Here is a 23,379-nt window from a genome sequence, read left to right as displayed (position 1 = left end):
AGCGACAGTGAAATGGACTGTGCCATGGTGGGTGGGGTCGTGTGTGTGATTGGTGGTCATCAAGAAGGAGGAGCCAAACTGAGGGGTTAAAACGACGGTGCTGAGTGAGAAATGGGGCTCTGAGCCCTCGGTAACAGGCTCATCCAATTCGCTCGTCGCTGAACTCTTACCTTGTCACGATGTAAATTGAGTGTACAAAAAGTGCCAGTAAACTTGTTATTGTTTTCCCATCTTGCTAGCATCAGTTCCTCAACCCGGAGACTCGACTACGCTACCAAACGGAGTCCGGGTACGACGCTGCCCTATCGTAGCAACAACCTGGTTACCGAGAAGGGATGGATTCAAATACCCAGGCACGACAATATATATATATATATATATATATATATATATATATATATATATATATATATATATATATATATATATATATATATATATATATACGACTTGCACAGCTACAGAAGCTATGTTTTGGACGATTACAGTGTAGTGAAGCTAACTGTACGTAGAATTGAACAAGGGGAAATGAATATTTTACAAACAAGTATATTATTTCGAGTGTATTTCTGTCATTTATTCACGGTCCAGATCCAATCAAGCACTAAAAGAAATTGGCATTTTGGATACAATTTCTCAAAAATAACTCTGGACGTAAAGGGTTAAAGATATGTGAGCTCAAAGCAACTAACTCTAGCTGCAACGCATAAGAATCATTAGTTGATTAATTAGTTGACTCACTGCAATGAGAACCTCAGGCGTGATAACGGTGTGTTTTATTTTCACACCTAAATGCCTAAAAAGTAGGTAAAATGGATGCGTACTTGGTATTACACCACATTCGTAATGCACAACTAAACGAATAAATACTGAGTGAGAGAGAGACTTCTTTAATGAAGAATAGAAAATTTTGCCGGCGTATATAAAGGTGCTTATATGCCACTCTGTATGAATATTGAGTGGCATCATATAGACACCAAGGTGAACCTTCACTGATTCACGAGCAGGCAGCTTCACGTTCAGGTGCGTCGTGAATCAGTATGCTGTGCCAAGAAGCTTAGTCGAACACGGTGGTGACCCGCCGTGTGCAGCGTCTCGGGGAAATGCATGCAGCAGTACGACGATAACTTTTTTCCTGTTTTGCTCACATCACATCAACCGAATAATCGCGGTTAAATCATGATTCGGAAAATTGTAGAGTTATAATTTCCCCGCACAAAGCACCATTGGCAAAAAAAATCAACTCCAGCGCTTGTTAAATGGGTGCCGCAAAGCTATACAGTTGACCTGCGGAGGGGGGTGGGGGCGAGCCCCTCCTTCAATAATAGAGGGGGGGGGGGGGTCTGGCCCCCTTGGGCGCCCTCTGACTTTAAGCCCTGGTCCTAACTCAGGATCTCTCACCGCGCACAAGTGCTTGGACACTTTTGAGAGGCCTGCTAAGAACGAACACTTGCCTTGTTCAAACGCCGGCTCGATTTCTTGAAACGCTCTTTATCTAAAAATTAATGAAGCTTCGCACTAGTGGTGTCAAGCATGAAGGAAGTGCAGAGCTAGACTGCCTTCTTTGTTTCTCCTTATTTTTCTCTTTCTTTCTTCTTTTCATTCTTTCTTTTTCTCTCATATCTCTGTTTCTTCTACAGTGTCTTTTTTGTCTCTGTTTATTTCTATTTCGTTCTTTCTCTCTTTATTTCTCGCTTTCTTTCTCTTTCTGTACTTTCTCTCTCTTTCTCGCTTGCTGTTTCTTGCTATCTCTTTTTCTTTGATTCTCTGTCTTTCTTTCTCTTTCTGTCTTGCCTTTCTTTCTCTCTATTTCTCCCTTTCTCTTTCTTTCTATGCTATGCTTACTCTCTCCCCTGCTAATTGTCCTCCTCCTTTCCCTCCTCCTCACGCTCACTTCCTTATCCCACTCCCATGCTATACTATACTGTACAGGGCTATGCTATGCCCTGCTAGCGTGTCTGAATAGCCTAGTGATTACGACGCTCGCCGTCGGATCGCGGGTACGCGGGTTCGAATCCCGCCTCGCCAAGAAATTTTTTTCGCCAACAATTCCTTTACTTCTCTTTCTTTCTATATCTTTCTCTCTCTCTCTCCCTCTGTACTCGTTCTCTCGCCCATCAGAGTTATTGCATCCCACGCTGGACAAATCGGCGCACGTGTTCTGGGAGCGAAGCAGGAGAGGAAGAAGAGGACGAGGAGGAAGAGACCGCGTGCCAGTTCATGATGATAGTTTTCTGTCGACGACTAACGGCATAATGAAAAGCGTAACAGCGCCACTGTAAAAAAAAAGAGGAGGAGGAGGAGGAGAAGTACAATGCGTTTCGCCGCTTATTTCCGCTGTGTCGTCACTGAGATCCTTCAGGCCGAACAATACAAGGTGATCGGCAGCGAGCACCATTTTGCCCTCGATGAAACACTGCTATTTAACGCCATAATCCAGAAACTTCGGCACAGCGCTAAGCGAAAGTGCTACCGTGACCCTGGATATCGTCTTTGTTTGAGCAGTGTTGCGAGCCCAAGCAGATTTTTTTTTTTTTTTGAAGCTGCGAATACTTTCAGCACTGTGTGACATTCATGGGTATAATCTTAGAAAAATAACCACCTGTTCGCCGCGAGATCGACCTATAGGAGGAAGCACCGTCGCCGCCTTAGTGTGGAGAGGCGGTCGGCGGCGCGTATACGAATGCACACAGCGGCGCTTGGTTGTGAGCTGTTTGAGCCGATTGTCGGCGAATAAAATGCGTTGATTGCAGCTTACTGGTAATATATACGCTCTTCATTGTTGATCACCAATATGCTAATCACCAGTATGGACCACTTTACAAGATCGACCCATCGTGTAACTTCGATATGCCGCGAGACCTAAACAGGCAAGATGAAACATGCTTGCACCGCATCAGACTGAACGTCGCATACGCCAACTACTTCAGGAGCAAGATTAAGCTGTTCGACTCACCAATGTGCGTCCAATGCAACGTCCAAGAAGATCTACATCATGTTCTTTGTGAATGCAAGCGATACGCATCAGAGAGACAGTCTCTGAAGGCAGCCTTGCATCTTCAACGGGGATCGTGCTTGGAGTTGCGACATGTTCTGGGCCCATGGAAAAGCAGCACCTGTGCGCTACGTGCCACGAAAGCGCTGTTGAATTTCTTGCGGGCCACGAGCCTGGACGAAACTTTGTAAACTTGTGTGACTGTATGTGTTATGTGGTTATCACTGTATATATCATAATCGTCACCCAGCACCTGGAGTAGCATGTCAGGCGAACGGCCAGGCAAACATCTCCAGCTTCATTAAAATGTTTATCTTATCTCTTCATTGTTGAATCGATGCACGAAGGTCATCCAACGTTACTATTACTAGTGAGAGAAGCGCAATCTGCCGATGAAAGGTATGCTCGCCCTCAGTGACAGTCTGCGCTTACGCACTTGTTTCATCTGTAGGTGTTTACCTTGTGTTCTGTGTACTACGCACTGCTGTAGCACGCCTGAACTACTTAAGTGTTTACTACTTCTTCATTTCTATACCAGCCCATATTCCTGTGCAATGAGTTCAACAGCACTGTTCGCGCGAAGACGCATACGCATGTAAGAGTGTTAAGCACAGAGTTTTCATCGATTGATTACGTGCACGACAGTGATGCAACAGAGGTCCGGTTATTTTATGGAATAAGGGTTTTTTCCTCAAACTAATCATGTCCGCTGCCTTCCATCAATTTATAACAACTCCACACAAACGCTCAAGAAAATGTAAAAATAGGATGAGGTTTTACGTGACACCATACGACAAAAATGTAAGGCACGCCGTCGGGATTAATTTTAAACATCTGGGTTCTTCAAAGCGTACCTAAATCTAAGCACACGGGTGTTTCTGCATAAATTTCGCCCAAAGTTAAAATTAGGCGCGGGAACTATGTTTTACCACTGCCGTGTCATTCCAATGTCTTTTTTTTTTTTTTTAGGGGACAGTTTGAGTACCGAAGTGTCAGACTTCACTTGATAGAAATATTTCGCTGTAGTGGGACCACGACCGTACAATAAAAGAACATCTTAAGCACAACTAAAGCTCATCATCAACTACAGTGCCGCAGTTATACACCTAACAACAACGCGAAAGTGCATGAGCCTCGCTTTTATTACCACCGAGTCGCTAAAACGCGGCATTCATACACTATTTAATGCTCCTTATGTTTGGGACTATGCGAAGCGCACTTCACGACGTGCTTGAACCAGAAAGCGGCACCAACACTGAAATTATTCTGGCGAACGAAGGGTACGACACCAATACACAGCCCTCTCGAAAGTCGCACTCACTGATCTTATTACAATGCGCATGCAGCCGAGCAAGCCCATTTGCTTCTGTACACAATGCTAGGTATACGTATGAGCAGTTAAACTCGCGCTAACATAACAGAAAACTTGAACCGCCCTTTGAGAACGTGCAGGACGTACGCGCACATGCAAACACGACGTGGCTAGCAGACGAGACCGCACGCGCGCGTGCAGTCTAGCCCGGCCGTGTCCACACTAGGCGCGCTTCAGCCAGTAGCCGCCAGGCGGCGACTCTGCTCGATCTGAAAAACAAGGAGAGGCCCTGACGTCACATTTGTGAAGCCTCCACTAGAGGTGTGCACGGGCTCCGGGTAGCCCGAAAGCCCGAGCCCGACCCGGCCCGCGGGCCGGGCTCGGGCGGGCCGACGTATTTTCACCTCGGGCCCGGGCCGGGCTCGGACTACTTGGAGTTTTAGCGGGCCGGGCTCGGGCCCGGCGCACAGCCCGACTCAAGCCCGAAATATAGAGAATGAGCGGGAATTGTTTTCCAGCACGCATACAGCGCTTTTTCCGCGACCGCCCCAACCGCCCTTTACCGCTTTTTCTTTCCAATGCAGTTGTTCAGCGAGTGGAGCGACAGTGGTGAGAATGTAGCAGTTACAAAAAATGAGCGCTCCGATTAGCTCTCTATGGAATCGCCCTCTTGTCCATCTGAAGTTTTATTCTTCTGAAAAAACAAGCAGCAGAGATATCCCAAGCTTGCCAGGCTGGCGAAAAATATATTAGCAATTCCAGCGACGAGTGCAAGCAGCGAACGTAACTTCGGTTCGGCAGGCTACATAATGCGAAAGCGCCGCACTTCGTTGAAGCCGGGATCGTTGGACTGCTTGCTGTTTTTGCACGACAGTTTGTAATCTGTGTAATAGAGACTGTTCGTCGTGTGTCGTTTGATCATATTTGATATGCTCAATGAAATGCCAAATTAATGGAAAACGATGTTTTGTTTTCGCAGCAAACCTTCAAAAAGCCGGGCCGGGCCCGGGATTGTGTTTTCGTACGTCGGGCCGGGCCGGGCGGGCTTGCGGCCCTTTGCCGTCGGGCTCGGGCGGGCCTTCGACAAAGTCAGCGGGCCCGGGCCGGGCTCGGGCTCGGAAATACGGCCCGTGCACAGCTCTAGCCTCCACATCGCAAACACGCGCATCGCCTCCTAGCGAAGGAGCCTCGAAACATTTCGCGATTTCCGCCGTGTCGTTTGCAAGCGCATGCGCGATTCGAGCCTTTTTTTTTTTTTTTTTTCGCCGTGCAAGCGGCGCCGCCGTAGCGCCGCCAGGCGCCGCGGCGCAGTCGATTCACGCATGCTGCTCTCTTGTGTGTGTTCTTTAGGAAAGCTACGCAATGCCCAGCTGTTGCGTATGGTTGCGTATACCCGGTGCAAATCGCGTGCACTGCGGAAAGTACCGGGTGTCACTTTTCATGTGTACGTACACGTCCGCTTCATTGCTCATCACTAATGCATGGTATTTGCAAGCGAAGCTCTCGGATGTGCGCTCTGTTGCTTCTTACCCACTCATTGTGTCAACTCAGAACACACGTGAACTTTTGTTTTTGGCGTCAGACGCGCCGTACAGAACATGCGCCGAAGGCGTCGTACGTTTTTAGAGGCTGTGTCGTTCAACGAAAGGGCAATAAACTTATGCTGTCGTTATGGGACTACGTGATGTATGTATTGTGCGGTGTGCGCTCGCTGCGTGCTTGTTGTTGTGAGCGTACTGGAATTACCAACTTTACGTGCACGATCGCGTATACAATACAGCGGTGTCCTTTTCGACGTGAAGTTACGTCAACTATAGGTTGGCGTTGCGCCGAATAGCTACTACGCGCTCACTCCATATACACGAACAAAGAACCGCTAATCCGGCAACAGATCGGGAAATCGGGCTACGAGAAAGGGAAGGCCTAACGCCCAGCAGAACGCGTAAGTCACTGCTAGGTGAGTTCGAATACGATGATGCAGGGGCTGAACGTTTTTGATCACGGCACGTACCGGTATTCTGTACTGTTGCACAAAAACGCTCCACGAAGAATTTCAGCACGCAGCGCTCGGGCCTGCCACGCACGAACAGCCTGGTACACGTCTGCTTGCAACATTTTACTGCGTGCGAACCGCACAATACGCGCTAAGTTTACGCCGGGATTACAAATCTCCGCAGAAGCTAACCACCGCGGAGAGCACGCCGCGGGGCGTCTGCTGTTTTGTTTGCCCCATACCGGTTTGTTTGCCCCATAAATCTGACGTCACTTCCGCCACACTTTTCGCAATGCATTGAAATACGATAGGGCCTCTCCTTAGTATTCCTTCCTCCATGACCGTTGGCGTCAAAGGTTTGCGGACGGCGCAACGTGAGGAAAAGCTAAATAATTCAGCAGTATGGACAAGCTGTTTGACATTCAGATTCCCACTCTGCGTTAATATAGTATATGCGAACAACGTAGTATTCTGCTGTTTTACTGCTACGGTAAGAAATCTCTCGGAATTTTAACATTTCATCAGCCTAAGGCTGTATACGTATATATAAGCGGCGACTGCACACAAACGCACGTGTACCTCTGAAGAAGATGCGCCTCTCGTCGACGTCTCCCAATCCGTGGCGCAAGTCCCTGGGATCGGAGAGGAACTCCTCTTTGCTACTGAGCAACTGGAACTCTGTGCCCATGTTATAGACTGCCCCGTTGAGGGCCTTGATGGGCTGAGGAGCCGACACTGAGACGTCGAACCTGCGACACACGTCAGTACACGCGTATGTGAACTCCCGAGGACATGCAGATTGCTTCCAAAAGCTGAGAACTTGCGTGAGCTTGTGCATCGAAGTCAGGAATAGAAAGGTTGAGAAAACGCTCGTATACGCACGCTTCGGAAAGGCAGAGTCAAACGAAACACAAGCATCATGTTTGCCACCTTTTCTTTCCTCTACATTTTCTCTATATGTATGTACCACATTTCGCCTAAAGATTTACAGATAACAGAAGTCACAGCCGGGCTAAGTGGTATCGATTAATCTTTGAATCGACTTGTACGGCGCAAGATGCAACACGGACGAATGAGAAGCATACAAGTGTGCTCCTCTGTCGTCCGTGTTGTATCTTGCGCTCTGTAAGTGAATTCAAAGATGGATTAAGGCTAATAGTTATTTTCCTTGACACAAGAAGGTCAATAGAACCATGATTTGGGTTCTTGTGCTTGTGAATTTAGAATACCGCCTGCTCCAAGCAGGAGCTGACCGTCACTTTTTTGCGTGTACAGCACAATGCAGATAACTGTGTTATTGTTTTTCTTTTTTCAGAAATGAAACGAGCGTCGAAATTACTTGAAAATATAATTATCACTTGATAAGTCATCAGCTTCTTGGTATTCGCTAATTATGGGTTTAATTAAATGCAATGGGGCAATAGCAGAAGCGAAACTCGTCACTGCTTTAAACTTGGCGACCAACCTATACAGTAATGCAATGGCAAATACATCGCTATCAAACTCGCAGGGAATCTGCATTGACGCACCGTCCAAATTATTACGTTGTCATGAACTATATACAGCTGTGGGATCCGGTTAGCGCTAAACTCTGTGACCGAATACATTCGTGTTCCATGATGTTCGTCCATTATTATACGATTTCGCTGATAATATAGGTGAGGGTCACATCGGTACGGGACAATCAACACTGAGTTCACGTGCAATAAACTGAGTTGTTAGTTAGCGCTGTGTCCCATCCTGCTCTTTCGCCGTCCGTGCGGTTTTTTGCGCTACTGCGAGAATTGTGTCCTACCAACCAGCCCGTCAGTCTGTCCTTATGACTGGGGCAGATCAACGCTAAAGTCCGCTTTCTACGTATTTTTTTCCAGCAAAGTTTTCAGAACAAGCAGCAAAACGTATTGTAGCAGGCGATAGCTTCCTTTGAGTGAGCTTTTATATATAATTGAGCATCAGGGGCGTAGCCAAGGGGGGGGGGGGGGTTGTGGGGTTCAACCCCCCCCCCGAAATTTTTCAGTTTTGCTTGCGTATATATACACGCACACATACAAACACACGCACGAAGGTGCATAAAGTATGGTTGAACCCCCCCCCCCCGAAAAAAATTTCTGGCTACGCCCCTGTTGAGCATCATGTTTTCACAAGAAAGTTGTTCCGACAATTAACATTATAAGAAAACGTGATCTACGGTACACCTATATGGTAATGCTTGAAAAGGAGAAAACGTCATCGGTGCGTCGAAACAACCTCGAAACCATGACATTAATTAGGAATTGGACGCAGCCGAATTCTTACCTCAGTGGTTCAAGAGACGTGCAGAAGTCCTCTGGAGGAATTCTGTACTCCTGTGTTGGCGCGGCAACGCATGGCACAAGTTCCAGCTCGTGAAGACCCGAGTAGTCCTTCGAGAAAGCGAATAAAACAGACACGCTGTGGCCATCGAACTGGGCGGAATTTTCTCGACGGATTTACCAATTACAGCGTTATATAGCGTTAACGAAGAGCCAAAGCAATGAAACGGGACATCAGATTACCCGTGCTTTATAAATTGCGAAATAGTTTATCTTGTGGAGGAAATAATATTTTTCCGAAGCCTCGAACCAGAGTCCTTGAATAAGCATTGACAGGCTCTACTCGAACATCGAGGCCGTATTCTCGATCGATCACTTTGGGGGATACCGTTTACATAAACAACAAAAGGAAGGAAATTTATTCGCCTTGACGGTGTGATGGCTATTTATTTTTCACGTAGCGATAAGAAAAAGTAGTAGTAAAATAAGATGAAAGTAAAAAGTTAATCGGCCATTCCATTCCAGGTGGTTGACCAGCGAAACTGCAATGGTAATTGGTAAAGCTTTTCCTCCCTTTAGTAATTATGTAATATGTAATTATTCCTTTTATATAACTGTGGGATTAGCATGTACATCATTTGTGCAAATACAGAAAGACACAATTTGCTCTGTGTTTGAAATTTTCTCTTTTCATCTCCAGCCAATGGCTTCGGGACGACGCTATAGTTACGTTCTTGGACAGTGTAAAATCTATACACGACCGTTGAAGCGCATCACCTTCATAACTATGTATAGCACGTGACACGGTTCGGCGCCGCGGCGGTCCGTGCGTCTTATCACGCTACTGGCTTTGGCGAACCGACCTCCGACGCGAGCAGCGATAGGCGTTTGTTTTTGTTGTTGGCTCTTTCACTCTCCCTTTTTAGGGGAGAGTTTTTCCACGCGGACGCCTTCGCTGTAAGAACGGCTTCGCTGTAAGAAGAGCCGGGCGAGTTCGAAATGATTCTGAGCCTAAGGAGAGGTGAGCACAGGACAAACGCATTCATCTGTTCTTATAGTCTGTCAATTTAGTGTTAATTCATTTACGTTAATATAAGTCGCTTGGCGAATAAGTCGTTGAAATACAATTAAACGTCGGAGTTGTCACCGTGTGCTAGCGACGGCTACCCCTTTTCACTTGAATAGACAGTTTTGTTTTGGCGGGATTAGCGGAACAGCGGGATCGAAATGCACATGCACGGAACGCTAAACAGCACATAGCGTTTACCGCACGCACCTCTTCCTATTCTTTATTTTCCAAACATAGAAGTCGGGAGCCGGCCTGGACCGAAATATAAAGAGGCGCACCGATACGTCGCAACTTGAATAAAACTGAGATGAAGAGGCATATCAGCTTCCAATGTTATCCGATCGTATACGTGTTAAGACATAGTGCATTCCCTTTGGCAAGACGTTATGCCCAGCGTGTCGTCTCACTGAAGCGAAGGGCATCCTGCGAGTGATGTCGAGAACTGTGTAACCTGAGAATAACGATGAAAGGTAAGTGGAGCAATGCATACCTCACCACATGCACCTCCGCTGGCTTGACCTATCAGAGAGCGTAGAGAGAGAAAGAAAGAAAAAAAATGAAAGAGATCAGGCAGGACTAATAATTGTGTGGAAAAGCGTCCGGTTGGCTACCTCACCTTGGCTGAGGGAAACAGAGAAACAGAAAGATGACAGAGCAAGAAAGAGAAAGGCGGTGAATGTGTGCATGTGCGCAAACAGCATCATGCAGTCAAATGCACTCGCGCAAAATTATAAAGTCAGCCATTTCACCGCCTTCTGGGACGGTGATCGGTAAGCAGCGTGCACGTTACAAAGCACCGAAAGCACTTTTTGCTTATTAAGGCATGTCTGAATATGATGTGATCGATCGACAATACAGCCCCTTGCAGTATTCAACGGTGCTGAGGGATCTTACAACTAAATATGACGTTACGGGTGGGTCTAAAATACCTTGAAACTGTGTTCAGACACGGCTTTCCAGAGCTGCGACGGTGCATCAAACGATGGCTCCGCCCACAACAAGGTGAGCGAGTAGCGGCCCGAGTCCCCGGACGCCGTCTTTAGGAATCGGCCCCGGACGTGTTTCTTGATCGTGTGGTTCAGCGCCAACATGCCTACACACCACCGATGGAGAAGCCAAGAACCAGACGTGATTCCGGGAATACAATGCCTTGCAAGGGTATGTATGTACCCGCGTATATCTTCCCATAATTGGAAGGGCAATAAAGGAAAAAAATATTGTCACGCGATTATTTCGAGCACGATGCGAGTGACGATACTTCTGCAATAGCAAGTATATCACTGCTTGCGGTCGGATGCCTGCTTCAGAGATGTCGTTTGCTACGACAGAATATGGCATCGGAGTGTCGAAGTGACAGCTGGTGACGCCAGTGACGCCACTTACAAAATTCTGAAGCAGCTCTTTTTTTATGGCAGATGACGTGACAACTATGGACTTAATCGTTGCAGGCTATTCCATCATTGAGTATTAAAAGAGAAAAGAGAGAGAGAGAGACGCCACTAGAAGCCTCTCTTGCAGATTTTCCCAGCGGATAAAAGAGCGCTAATCCGTGAAGGAATAAACTTATACATACTTAACGCGAACTAATTAGTAGTAACCTATCTAACGTGAAATTCTGAGGAAACACACTGCATTCCCTTATAGCTAATATCGTTCTCCTTTCCCACAGTATTTATTCATTCAATTGAATAGGTCCCAGGCAGGCGTAGGACAAGCAGAGCCCATGGTTGGTCGTCTCCCGACAAGCCTTGTACGCTATCATGAGAATGAGGAGATTAATGGTTTGCATACGTGGTGCTCGATAGTGCGAGTGCTACAGCTACATTTTATAAGGCCTGCTGCAGTTAGTGTCAGTAGCGTAGCCAGGGGGTGGCCCACCAGACCCCCCCCCCCCCTCGAAAACTTTTTCCCTATGGGATACAGTGCACAAAATGACACTCGACCACACTTGCCTGCTCAAGGACGCACCCCCCCCCCCCCCCCCCCACCTCCCCCGAAACAAATTTCTGCCTGCACAGGAGTCGCAAGCGCACGTCGAACTCACGAGGCCCAATCGGTCCTCGTTTGGGCTTCTGCTATACCCATAGTGTGTGACACTTGCAAGTGGCGATGAAATAGCAGCAGGTGCCTCAAAGCATGCTCAAATTTAAAGCCACACGCGCAACAGCACCGAAATAGCTAGGCGGCACCTAAGCTCAACCTTTATCGGTCATGGCGACACTTACCGTGGAAGAGCGCTTTGGAGAGCAAGTGCACGCTGAGCCTGCCATCGCGAGCTAGCGACACCCTAGTCACCGAAACTTTCGCCTTCGGGGTGGCTCGCGTGCCCAGAGGCCGTTCGGACCACATAGCTGGCCCATACGCAAAGCTCAGCTCCAGCTGCGAGCGCCGCTCCACGCTCGTCCATCGAGGGGCCGCATCTCCCAAGGCTGTGCCAAATACCGGAAAAGCCAGCGTCACGTACAGCGGTAGCCGTGCCGTGACAAACCGCCGGTGCGACTCGGGCTCCTGCAGGCAGATAGGAGCGTTGAAAGTCGACGCCATAAGAGATCACGTAACTACATCAGCTTTAACGACTGTTTGAACATAGGCATCATTAAGGCAAGGATACTGGCGCCTTCGAATGCTGCGACAAAATATAGAGGTTACCTAATGGTATCATGAAGCGTGCTCGGGTACAACTTTCGGCGTTTTTTTGTTTTGTTTTTTCTCCCCACAAGTGCTAGACGGGCGGATGACCACTTCACTCCCACGATATCTCAACGGCGGAAAGATCATTCGGCGCACACACCTCTATAACCTGGTCCGCGTGGTCAAGTCGCAGCGTAAGTGTTACGTTTCGTTGTTAAATACCGGTCGCTATTTTAGAAATGACGTCCCGCATGTAATCAAGAGCAAGATGTTTCCTGCGCGTAACACATTTGAAAGTCAGCACGCTCAGTGGTATCAGTTTATTCTCGCTCTATAACGATTTCCCAGTGTGGCTTCAGTTTACTGGTTGGTTATCCTCCTCCGCTTTTGAGACGTCCAGCCATGCGCACAGACAGAAGTTTTAACGCGTTTGTCAAGTGAAACGGCTGAGGAACGCTAGCGCTTGTACGTTTGATATGTCTCTTTGCCTGTGGTGTTAATTATGCGCTAAAAAGCTAATAGTCATGGATTACTAACCAGCCCGAATCAACGCTTTGCTCCATTGAGAAGCACTGACTATGCATGACCGTATAAGCACACATCTTTTAAAGCTGGAATATTGAGCGTGGGTTTCAAGCTCTCATTCGTTTTTGTGAATTTAGTCTTCGTAAATTTAATTTGCGCACCTTGAAGTCGTCAAGCAGGGCACCGCCACAAATGCCAACTGCGTCCTTCAGAGAAATGACGGCCTCAAACGTCCACAGGCAACGGTCCAGATCGAGGTGTTGGTACAGCGACACAGCAGAAGAACCGCGGATCGTTGAGTCACTTTGATAAGGCCTCTCCTCTCCTGTTCCAGAAGCACCTGAAACGACGGAACATGGTGTTCGTGCAAGGGCTTCATGTATGGACACAGTAACGACCTATAAACATCGTAGGTGAGCCCGTGCACAAGCTGCGATTTGTGTTCATTTATGGAATAACGAGCTGAGACTTTAGCGAGAGATAAAAAAAAAAGACAGGGAATTTCAACCAGTTGATGAGACATAACATCGCTACAAAATACAATGGGCACCCACATACCAGTCGCAGATTTCATGAAGGCAGCAAACGCCAAGCCATGGTCTCCGCGGCCGGCTATATTGGAGCAGACGTGCTGCTTCTGCGAAACAACGTTCCCGAAGAGTTGCTCGGCGCTGGGTAGTGGATGGGTTGAGACCAGAGGGAGCATGAAGTCCTTTTGGTAAAAAAAAAAAGAAACACCAAGGCACTCATGAAGTCACGGGATGTGCACTCCTTAGCAGAACCTCTTGTTAGGCGAGTTTGTTCGTGACAATTTTGAAGAAAAAAACAGCGCAAAAGAACAAGGGAAACACGAGAACACAGAACTGGAGTTAACCACCAACTGTGGTTTACTATGGAAGAAACTAAAATTTATACACGTCACAAGACCAGCATCGGGCATCGTGATAATCAGGGAAGGAAACACAGTCATCAGGACTCCCAAAACATCCGCTTCACGCAGGATTTCATGACGGTGCGTTGCTGTGAGGCGGCTGTATTGGAGGTCCTAATGACTCTGTGTTTCCTTTCTTGATTATCGCGAAGGTGATACCGGACGCTGCTCTTATGATGTGCATAAATTTTCGTGTGTTTTTTTCCCGCCACAATAAAACACAGTTGGAAGTTAGCGCCTGTCCCGTGTTCTTGTGTCGTCCTTGTTCCTCTTGCGCTACGCTTATTTTCTTCAAAATGCACTACTCCCTAGAGTTTTGTATAGCCACGCATTCTCACGACGACTGGCCTTCGCGGTTTCTATCGCGGCAACGGACCACGGAACATGGAAAAACGACTAGAAAGAATGATGGCATGCGTCGCGGGTCGCTTTCGAAGCCAAAGGTACTGATGACGGAAGGGACAGCAAGTAAATAGGAATACCGGCACAACACCAGCAGGACAGCGAACTAGCAATTATAGCTGACTCGTGACTGCAGCTTCTAAGAGGGCTGGGGTCTCTGAAGCTACTGCTTCCACAGGAAACTACATACCGCTCCGCGCACACGAGTTATTACCCCAAGGGATGCCGCGTCCGCATTGCTGCTTGCACAGTAGCAAAGAGGAGGGGAAAAAAACGGACAAGGAAGATCGGAAGGTTGAGAGAGTAAACACAGGCGGAGTATTGGGAGCTTTTAAGAGAGCATACCATAGAGGTTTTGTTCAATTGTTCTGGTCTTCTACGTCGATTTTGCAGACCTCGCGGTTGATTCTTCCGTTTCGACTACAAAACCCAAGCGTCACACCATGTACCGGTTTGAAGCCATAGACTTTAGAAGAATAATCGATGTTTTCTACCCGTTATACTGTGCCGTGCTATTTGCATATATGTGTGTCATCACGTAGCACGAAACTGTTATTCCAACGGGATGAAGAAAATTAAAGTTTCTTTAAATTTTGCATAAGACTGTAACAATTACGGCATAAAATACTACGGGATCTACGAATCATCTGGCAACATAGGTGGCTGAGTAGGTATACCTTAAAAACGCTATGAAAGCCTCCCTGGTTACGGCAAAATTTAATAGCTTTACCAGCTGCTGGCTAGCAAAGGGAACCCGCGAAGGTAATAAAATACGCTAGAAACTAGAAAATACATGCGTTTACTAACTGCTCATTAACTTTTTTTAAGAGTGTACTGCCGCGACGCTGCATTATGCAAAAGATCGCTACGCAAAACTGTCCGCTTATCGCTCAATGTCGGGGAGTGTGCGAACAGTGATTTTTGTGACCGAATCGGACACGAATGGAAGCTTTTGAATGTCGAACAGCCTTTTTAGAGCATAGAATTTAGAAAGTGCATGTTTTTTCGCTTAGTCTAACATTACGCAGTCAACCCCTTTGCTTTTCTTCCACCCATCACTGCCAACAGCAGCATTGTTTAACCGCTGCCAAAGCCACAGAATAAAGAAAAAGCTCACCGTTAGCTTGAGTACGGTATGAGGATAAGGATAAACGAAAACAAAGCAGGCAACAGCAAATCGAAGTCAATACGATAGTTGTGTACAAGCGGTAATCCGCACGCAGGCATGTAATCAATAACTATATTTGATAAAATAAACAGTACGCTTCTACACACTCTGTGCCTTATGTGAACAGTAATGCGCAAGCGACCAGGTTGTGCTGTGGGACCGGTGCCGTTCAGGTATTCCATGGTGGCAGTGACGTCCTGCCCCTGCTGCTTGTCACCGACGCATATACCTGCATTGAATAAATTGAGGAAATTCGCAGCAGCGTTGTGGAAGTCGTTAAAAGTATACGTGTCTATGGATTACAAAAAGATGTAGGTACTTCGCACCATTTAAAAGAAGTACTTGAATTTTGAGGAATTTATCGGCCGCGTAAATAAATGCATCATGTGCGGATTCCGCATTGGGAAAGCGCGAAGTTTTACGCGCATAGACGCTGAATATATGTCACTATTAAGCTGATTCCACAGGCACTTGTCTTCTATTAAAAGAGTTAAGCCGCATTGTTTGCATTTATTTAAATACCTCGATTCGTCTATGCATAAACACACAGCAAGCTTCTATGGCAAGGAAATTTTCGAAACGTTGCTAAGGTAAATATGACATAGCCGCGAACACGGTGCTCCTGGACTTCAAACATCACGAAATGGGTCTACGCTTTAGTGTCCGTCTCTATTAGTTTAATGCACAAGTGAAACAAATAGCACTCCACCGGCGATCAACGTCGTAGGAAATGAATTTTTGCGAACTCATTAATATGCTGTGAAATGCACTACACTCACCTTCAGAGCTGCTGATAACCACAGGGTCGCTGAAAGTCTGTCGGTGACCAAAGGCGTCTCGTGTTTCCTGAACGATGCACCTTACGGTAGATCCGCTCGAGAGGTACATACTGTCGAGGACCTGCGGAAATGCGTCGACATTTCTGTTCCAATTTACGCGGCAGTTGTTGACAGTCTATTACTAGACGACCTCTTGAGAGAAAAAGAGAGAGGGTAAATAAGCTTTAATTTGCGGGAATTGTCCGGGCTATGTCTCACGAATGAATGAGGCATTGTCAGGGTAGTCGACCACTTTTTGTCCCGCGATATGTTGGATAGGCGGCGCCATTGCGAAAGCGCAATTTCCGCGAGGGCTATGAGCATCAGCGTCGAATGAATTTCTTAGTTTTTGTCTGAGAGACGAGCCTTATAAGACCTCGGCAGTCAACTTACAAAGTATACCTATTGTGTGCTAGCTTGAGATAGTGAAGCACGCCGGAGTGAGGTACGCCGGATTATTTTCGACCAGCTCGGGACACGAGCGTTCTTGCATTTCGCGCCGCAGTTAGTATGTGCGGAGGTGTTCCACGCAGTGGGAGGTCACTGTGATCCATCGTGCTCCTGAACAATTAGCCGCAAATAAAAGAGGATTGTCTGCCTATCAATCCTCGTATATATATGTTATTATGCGGGCGCAGGAAAAAAGTTTCGTATCCGCATGATTGAAACGCGAAACCTTCTTCCCGCACTTTTTTGCTTTTTTGCTCCGACATCCTTGCGGCTGTGAGGAAGCGATTTGCCTCGGCTGCTCACCCGATGCTGCACGGCTGCAAAGGGCGTCTCCCGGGAGATGGGCTCAAATGTGACCGACCCGTCGTCGTCCGTAGCTGCTGCCTCCCACGTGTACAGGAGGCTGCTCGGAGGACCGCTCCTCGTGGATCCCTTGCAGCTGGCACCCAGAGTGGCAAAGCCTGGGTGATGAGGGTCGCACGGCTGCAAGAAGTAACTGCATGAACCAGCTGGCTCATCCGGCTAGATTGTCCAATTCAATTCAAAGTGCGAGCACGTGTGTGTGTGTGTGTGTGTGTGTGTGTGTGTGTGTGTGTGTGTGTGTGTGTGTGTGTGTGTGTGTGTGTGTGTGTGTGTGTGTGTGTGTGTGTGTGTGTGTGTGTGTGTGTGTGTGCGCGCGTGTGTGTGTGTGTGTGTGTGTGCTGCACATATCCTTCAACTCGTCGTGCAAACTACAAGCTGCATGTTACCGGAACGCACACGACGGGGTATCCCGCTGGTGCCGGTTGTCCCAAGTGGTCTCTCACATCGTCGTAGTACAGCAGGGACACCACCTGTGTCAGGTAACAGGCATAGAAACACGCGCAATAATTAGGTCCACAAATGTGCCGATTATAGCCTGACACTTTCATCTTGGCACCTCATCAGGATTGCGTGTTTCCTTAGCAACTGGGTCAAAAATACTACATATGCATGCTCTCGTTCTGCTTAGCTTCCGTGCTGCTTAGAACAACGTCACCTTATATGGTTACTCTCGATTAATATTCGACAGCACACGTGTCATGACTTTCAGAACGAACATTGTTGGCGTGAACAGCATCGCGTATTCGCGTGTGGGCGCCTCTCTGGGTAGAATATTATTTCGTTCAAACTTGGCTCTGACTTTATGTTCGGACTACTCACAACTGGTGCGGTGAGACCTCTGGCAGCTGCCGAGCTGACTGGTATTTTGGCCGTGAAACTGGCTGACTCCGTGTACTTGACGAGCTGAGCTGGATGGAACTGGACGCCTTCCATATCTTCAACCAGCGTGGTCATATCAGGTGGTCTCCGGTTATCAACGACGTCTAATGATGGGAAGGAAAGTAGAGAAAATATTTTTGATCAAAAATGAACTGAGAGAGAGAAAAGTTATTTGTGGAATGCATAGATGTCGGCCTGAGCTGGTATGCTCTGGCCTGCTATACGGTGCACAGGGGAAAAAGAACAATGAAAAAAAGAGCGATGTGTGATGATGGGGACAGGAAGAAGGGATGCGTACAATATACACCGACCACGTAACAGAGGTTTCCCTGAAGTGTATAATATGGTCCAGTGCTCTTCAAAAAGTCTATAACAGCCCTTGTAACAGATGATGTACTGTCTGGTCGCGCATTGCGGGCAAAATACTATTTTCAACTAGTGCTTGCAGTGCGATGCCCGATAGCGTATAAGCCAGCGCCTATTGCCATTGGACATGTAGAGAGGGTAGCTTCAAAATATATGCTCTAATGTGTCGCAAAATTGGAATCGCATTTTTATATATCTGTACGGACTTCGCAGTCTTCTTTATACTTACAGTGCGAAAAAAAATAGAAAAAAGCAGTAGATTCTTGTCAACCCGGAGTCAAGCACTGCGCTAGACAACTCACTTTTAGGCACCACACTCCAAGTACATATGTACCTCCCCAAATGATTTCTGCGGCGTCTCCAGCTGCGCCTAAAGCTGCGCCATCTCCCCCCATCAGTTCATCATCATCAGTTCATCATCTTTGTGCTGTTCGGATTCGCGCTATCCAGTATTAAAGAATATAAGCGCTACATATCAGCTTACCGCGCCTGGTGTTGGTAACACCCATGTTGCTGTTGGCATCGTTACGCAACTGCAGACAACTGGTTATATAATACATATGCGACTCTTCAACATATGAGTGTGTTTATACCACTTCCATATTTTTCTAGCGTCATTCCGTAACGTTTCGCTCAACATGAAAAATTATGCCACAGTCACCATCCCGCGCATGCTTCACATAACATCGATTCCCACGGTACGTGGGATCTGCCGAATTTTTTATGCATAAACACCGTCGCATTACCTATCACCACTGCACTTGAACAGGAGGGTGCGAGAGTTTCACGCGAATTGGGCGAACCCCCACTTATATTTGATGAAACGGAGACTTAAACAAGATGCATGCACACAGGACAGGCGCTCAGGACAGGGATGAGCGTCTGCCCTGTCCTGTGTGTACCTTGTTTAAGTCCCCGTTCCTTATAGCGCTCGTTTGTTTCGCATCAAGTACAGTGAACCAACTTGCCCAAACATATGACTTGCTAAGCCCCACTTATAATCTACACGTTGCCACAACATACATTATTTGAGTCTTCTGCTTATTTGTCTTCAGCATTGTTAATATCGTGTTACATGCTATACAAGTGTAGTGGGTCAATATAGTGCGATGCAGTGGGATTTTCCACGCTTAAACTTCAGCTAACGACTACAATGTTGCAGTGTGGTAGCACACTGTAACAAGTAGAGCGTGGCTTTCACGTGATCCTGTAGGTTTGGGCTGCGCAAAAGCGCATCCCACTCGGCAGTGGCCCGCGACAGGGCCGTTAGGCTAGACCTGCCGGTCCCAACGTGGGAGTAGCCGGATGGCGCGGGGCAACCTCTGCGTCTGCACTGGACTCTCAATAAAGTTGTACTCTCTCTCTCTCTCACGTGATCTCACGTTGTCACAGCCTTGAGTTATTGTCCACGACAAACTTGAAATCCCCAGATCGGCGTGAGTCCCCTGTTCTTTTTGTTGTTGTTGTTGTTTCTTTCTCCGTCGCAATATTTAGTGCACAGTCAAATATGGCATTCAAACTTGGACTGCATGGCAGTCGAAATAATCTTCCCATACAGCTTAGTCAATCTACTTCCTTTCTGTACATTAAAATTAAGGAAGCAAAGCGTGAAAACAATTATAACCTTTTGTTTCTTTTTATAGGAACAGCATTGAAAACAATGGGTAAGGGAGTTGTTCGTATACATAAGTTTGGTTCAGACCACTATCCTCTTATAGAGTACAAATATCTAAATTCGCTTTGTTACGCACCGATATCATCACTCACCCTGTGCTCCGGTATCCACGAAATTGTCCAGCGCCTCCCGGCCCATAGTAGCCGCTTGCTCCGCCTGCAAATCTCGAGATTGTGCCAAAGGAGCCCGAATAAAAAAAGAAAACTGGGAAAACTTCTGCACGCACTATAGCTCCGAGGTCCGTCCCAAAAGTTAATGCAGTGAGTGAGCGAGAAAATGGCACAGGGTGCACCGCTCTCCCCACACTAAATAACGTTGTATTCATTTTAAAACCTCGAATGACAGTGATGAATTCCTGCAAATGGTCATCACGGGCGACGAAACCTGAGTCATCGAGCTGATGTTACAGAAGAAGGCAGAGGAAAAAGAAAGATGAGCTAAGACCAAGAAAGTGACGAAACAATTTACGCAGCAAAATTCGGCCATGTTAATTGGTTGTGTTTGTTGACAGCCATAGAATCGTGCACTACTAGATTTTGCTTGATGGATGCAGCGTTGTACGCATAGAAGTTTTGAAGCGTCGATATGAGTGATCGCGTGCGCTAGTCGCGACCAAATTAGTCTTCAAGGGGCCCTGCAACACTTTTTTCAGCATGGACAGAAAACGCTGCCGATCGGTAGTCGATGTTCCTGAGAACTCGCGAGCCGAACATTATAGCGCAGTAGGCGGCCCGGAATTTACAATTAATTCCCAAATTCAGCTAGAAATCGTTCCCTCTTCTCTCGACAAATAATGCCATAAACCCAAATGACCGCGCCATAAACCCAAAGGCCACGACCATTGGTTAATTTGAGCATCGTGCGCTGCATAGTTACCGTGGCCGCCGCGGGATGTCGCCACGTGCCCGCGTGCTCGCTCGCGATCACACTGAAAGTAAGCAGCGCGTTCGAAGAAAAAAAGAAAAACAAAGTGCTCAAGGTCATGACGCGCGCTGATGAAGAGACGCATCTTCTTGCCCCTTTGTCATCCTCCTCCCTGCGTAGCTTTCAGCGCGCTCGCTGGTACGAGAGGAGAGAGAAAGCGCTTCAAGCGTGCAAAAAATCCCTGTAACTCCGCTCGTACTTGATAGATTCTAACAATTTTTGTGACAGCCGATTCGTGAGGCGAAAAGCTCTTTTATTGAGGCCATTCGACGATTACTCGGAAAAGTGTTGCAGGGCCCCTTTAATTAAAGAGAGGCGCTCGACTCTGTGACCACGATAACGCGCCCCTGAGCGTCTCTGCATAATGGTATTGTGAATATCCTGGCGCGCAATTCCATCGCTCTGCTGGAACACTCTCTATACAGTGGCCGTATTTAGCACCCTGTGACATTTATTTATTTATTTATTTATTTATTTATTTATTTATTTATTTATTTATTTATTTATTCATTTACTCATTTATTTCGTTGTTTCTCATGCGTATACAAATTGGTACTCTGGGGGTGGCATTAGCTGATGCGACGACAATGCGGAAATGACATCACATCGTTACCGAAGCGCTTCATGTGGTGTGTTGTTCGTTCCTATGCTTTGTCTTCGTTTCTACCGCGCTGTTTCCTGATACAAGTTACTGAAGCGCTTGAAAGAAGAATTCCAAAGGTGCTTACGGCAATAGATGAAGAGGTAGAACCTGTGTATGAAGTCAGATGGGAATTATTTGGAAGGTTATCGCATTGATGTGTCTGCGAATGATTTTTTTTTACGTATACTGCACGAACTTGTGAGACAGACCTCGTATGCAAAAAAGAGGCGTTTTCGAAAAGTCTAGAATAAGTTTGTTTTTAAATGGACGCTAAATTGTAACAATGAATCGGTTTAGATTCACAAAGTGTACTCTGAAAACTCCAATGTCGTTAAGTTCACCGTCATAAATTTATCAACAGAGGAGAAAATCAAGGTCAAAGTTTCATTTTTACATTACGCGTCTAAATCTCCGCGCATGACGTCACGGATTTCCAAGTGTACCTGTCGTATTGTCGGCAACACTGGCTCAACAAAATTTCCTGAAACATGGTGTGGCCCCCTCAGAGAACAAGGTACTTCATTTTTACTAATCAGAAACTACGTAGCACCTAGTGGACGTCTTCAAAATCTATGACGTCACGGCGTCTTTCAAGTTGACGTTGCAGCCCGTATTTTCTTTCTGCGTGTTTTCTCGCTTACCAAGCGTCTTTTCGCGGCAAGCGTGGTGATATTGGAATTGTGAGAGAGCAACTTACTAATACTATGATAAAAATCGCCTTTACTCTTTAGTGTCCATTTAAAATGTAAAAGAATATAAAAAAAGAAAGCGGAAGAGCTTGGGAACTCTGCCTGTGTATCCTGCCGATCATTAAAGCACTCCTTTTCGCCGAATAAGGGGGCCATTGAGCATTCAACTATGTGACCTAAAGATATGCGCCGTATATATCACGTTGAAGCTGTTGAATATCCGTCGCCCTTCTGCAAACTGTCCGCATCTGCGAGTGCGCGTGCACAAACCACGAAGCTAAAGAAGCGCGCTTCGCGAGTGATCGGGCTTTGCGCTCATCTAGAGTGATGCTCGCACAATTTACGTGCCACTTGTCACATTCTGTATACGCACCGTGAAATTCAACGTCGCTGTGCTGTGACCCGGCGAGTTCCTCTCTGGAAAACGCAAACAGAAAGCAAGACACGTTGCAGCACTCTGTCACCAAGAACCACGATCGCTCTTTCTGTTTGTCGCGTCGTTTTCGTATGCTCCTTCCAGATCCGGCTAGCAGGGTGAGTATAAGCAGGAATGTTTTCTCCTAGTTATACCGCCCCACTTCGCTTCCTACACAATATTCCGGGAATATATTTTTGTCCCTTTCATTTGCAAAAATATTTTATTTGTCGTGGGTTTACAGAATGGGCAGGTATACGATTAGAACGGGCTACGCAGCCAATATGTCTGAAAGTCGTGCATATACATACATACATACATACATACATACATACATACATACATACATACATACATACATACATACATACATACATACATACATACATACATACATACATACATACATACATACATACATACATACATACATACATACATACATACATACATACCGCACACATATGAGGTACGGTGAAGCGCTCATATACAGGTTAAGTTTTCTTTCTGCCTTGTAGTCTCGAAGATAACTTCACAAATTACAATACAGGAACAAGCTGGACACGAAGGGATGGAAATGAACCCATCGTTTTTCTGTTGTCCTAGCCCCCCTATCACCCTCCCCAAAATCTCCCTCTCTCTTTCAAAGAGCGTCAGCCAAGCTCCGTCATCAAAATGCACCGAGTGAATCGAGGGCGCTCAATCTTCAGAGTTCGTGAAGTCGCACTACCTCACACACTCGACATATTGCGCGACTACTTGCCGGGAACACCCACGATGGTGTTGCGCCTTCACTTCTCCGAGGCGCGCGCCGTACTGGAATGACGAAGTACGTGACGC

At 46.8% G+C, this 23,379-nt stretch overlaps 1 protein-coding gene across 1 annotated transcript in view; it reads right to left on the bottom strand.

Annotated features, from left to right (window-relative positions):
- Nucleotides 1-22,534, bottom strand: part of LOC119400150 (extracellular matrix organizing protein FRAS1) — a 40,724-nt gene extending 18,190 nt beyond the window's left edge. The window contains exons 1-13 of the mRNA XM_037667135.2: nucleotides 22,498-22,534; nucleotides 19,961-20,024; nucleotides 17,768-17,931; nucleotides 17,335-17,418; nucleotides 16,889-17,068; nucleotides 16,097-16,217; nucleotides 15,425-15,546; nucleotides 13,375-13,528; nucleotides 12,978-13,156; nucleotides 11,886-12,168; nucleotides 10,590-10,753; nucleotides 8,596-8,702; nucleotides 6,880-7,049 (exon numbers count right to left, since the gene is read on the bottom strand). Coding sequence (XP_037523063.1) covers nucleotides 6,880-7,049; nucleotides 8,596-8,702; nucleotides 10,590-10,753; nucleotides 11,886-12,168; nucleotides 12,978-13,156; nucleotides 13,375-13,528; nucleotides 15,425-15,546; nucleotides 16,097-16,217; nucleotides 16,889-17,068; nucleotides 17,335-17,418; nucleotides 17,768-17,931; nucleotides 19,961-20,006 — 1,774 coding nt within the window. The 5' untranslated portion in view covers nucleotides 20,007-20,024; nucleotides 22,498-22,534. The remainder of the gene's footprint in view (nucleotides 1-6,879; nucleotides 7,050-8,595; nucleotides 8,703-10,589; nucleotides 10,754-11,885; nucleotides 12,169-12,977; nucleotides 13,157-13,374; nucleotides 13,529-15,424; nucleotides 15,547-16,096; nucleotides 16,218-16,888; nucleotides 17,069-17,334; nucleotides 17,419-17,767; nucleotides 17,932-19,960; nucleotides 20,025-22,497) is intronic.
- Between the last annotated feature and the right edge of the window lie 845 nt (nucleotides 22,535-23,379).

Source organism: Rhipicephalus sanguineus, chromosome 1 (assembly GCF_013339695.2).
Source record: "Rhipicephalus sanguineus isolate Rsan-2018 chromosome 1, BIME_Rsan_1.4, whole genome shotgun sequence".
Taxonomy (NCBI): Eukaryota; Metazoa; Arthropoda; class Arachnida; order Ixodida; family Ixodidae; genus Rhipicephalus; species Rhipicephalus sanguineus.
The sequence above is the reverse complement of the archived record's forward strand: the minus strand, read 5'-3'. Positions and strand labels throughout refer to the sequence as shown.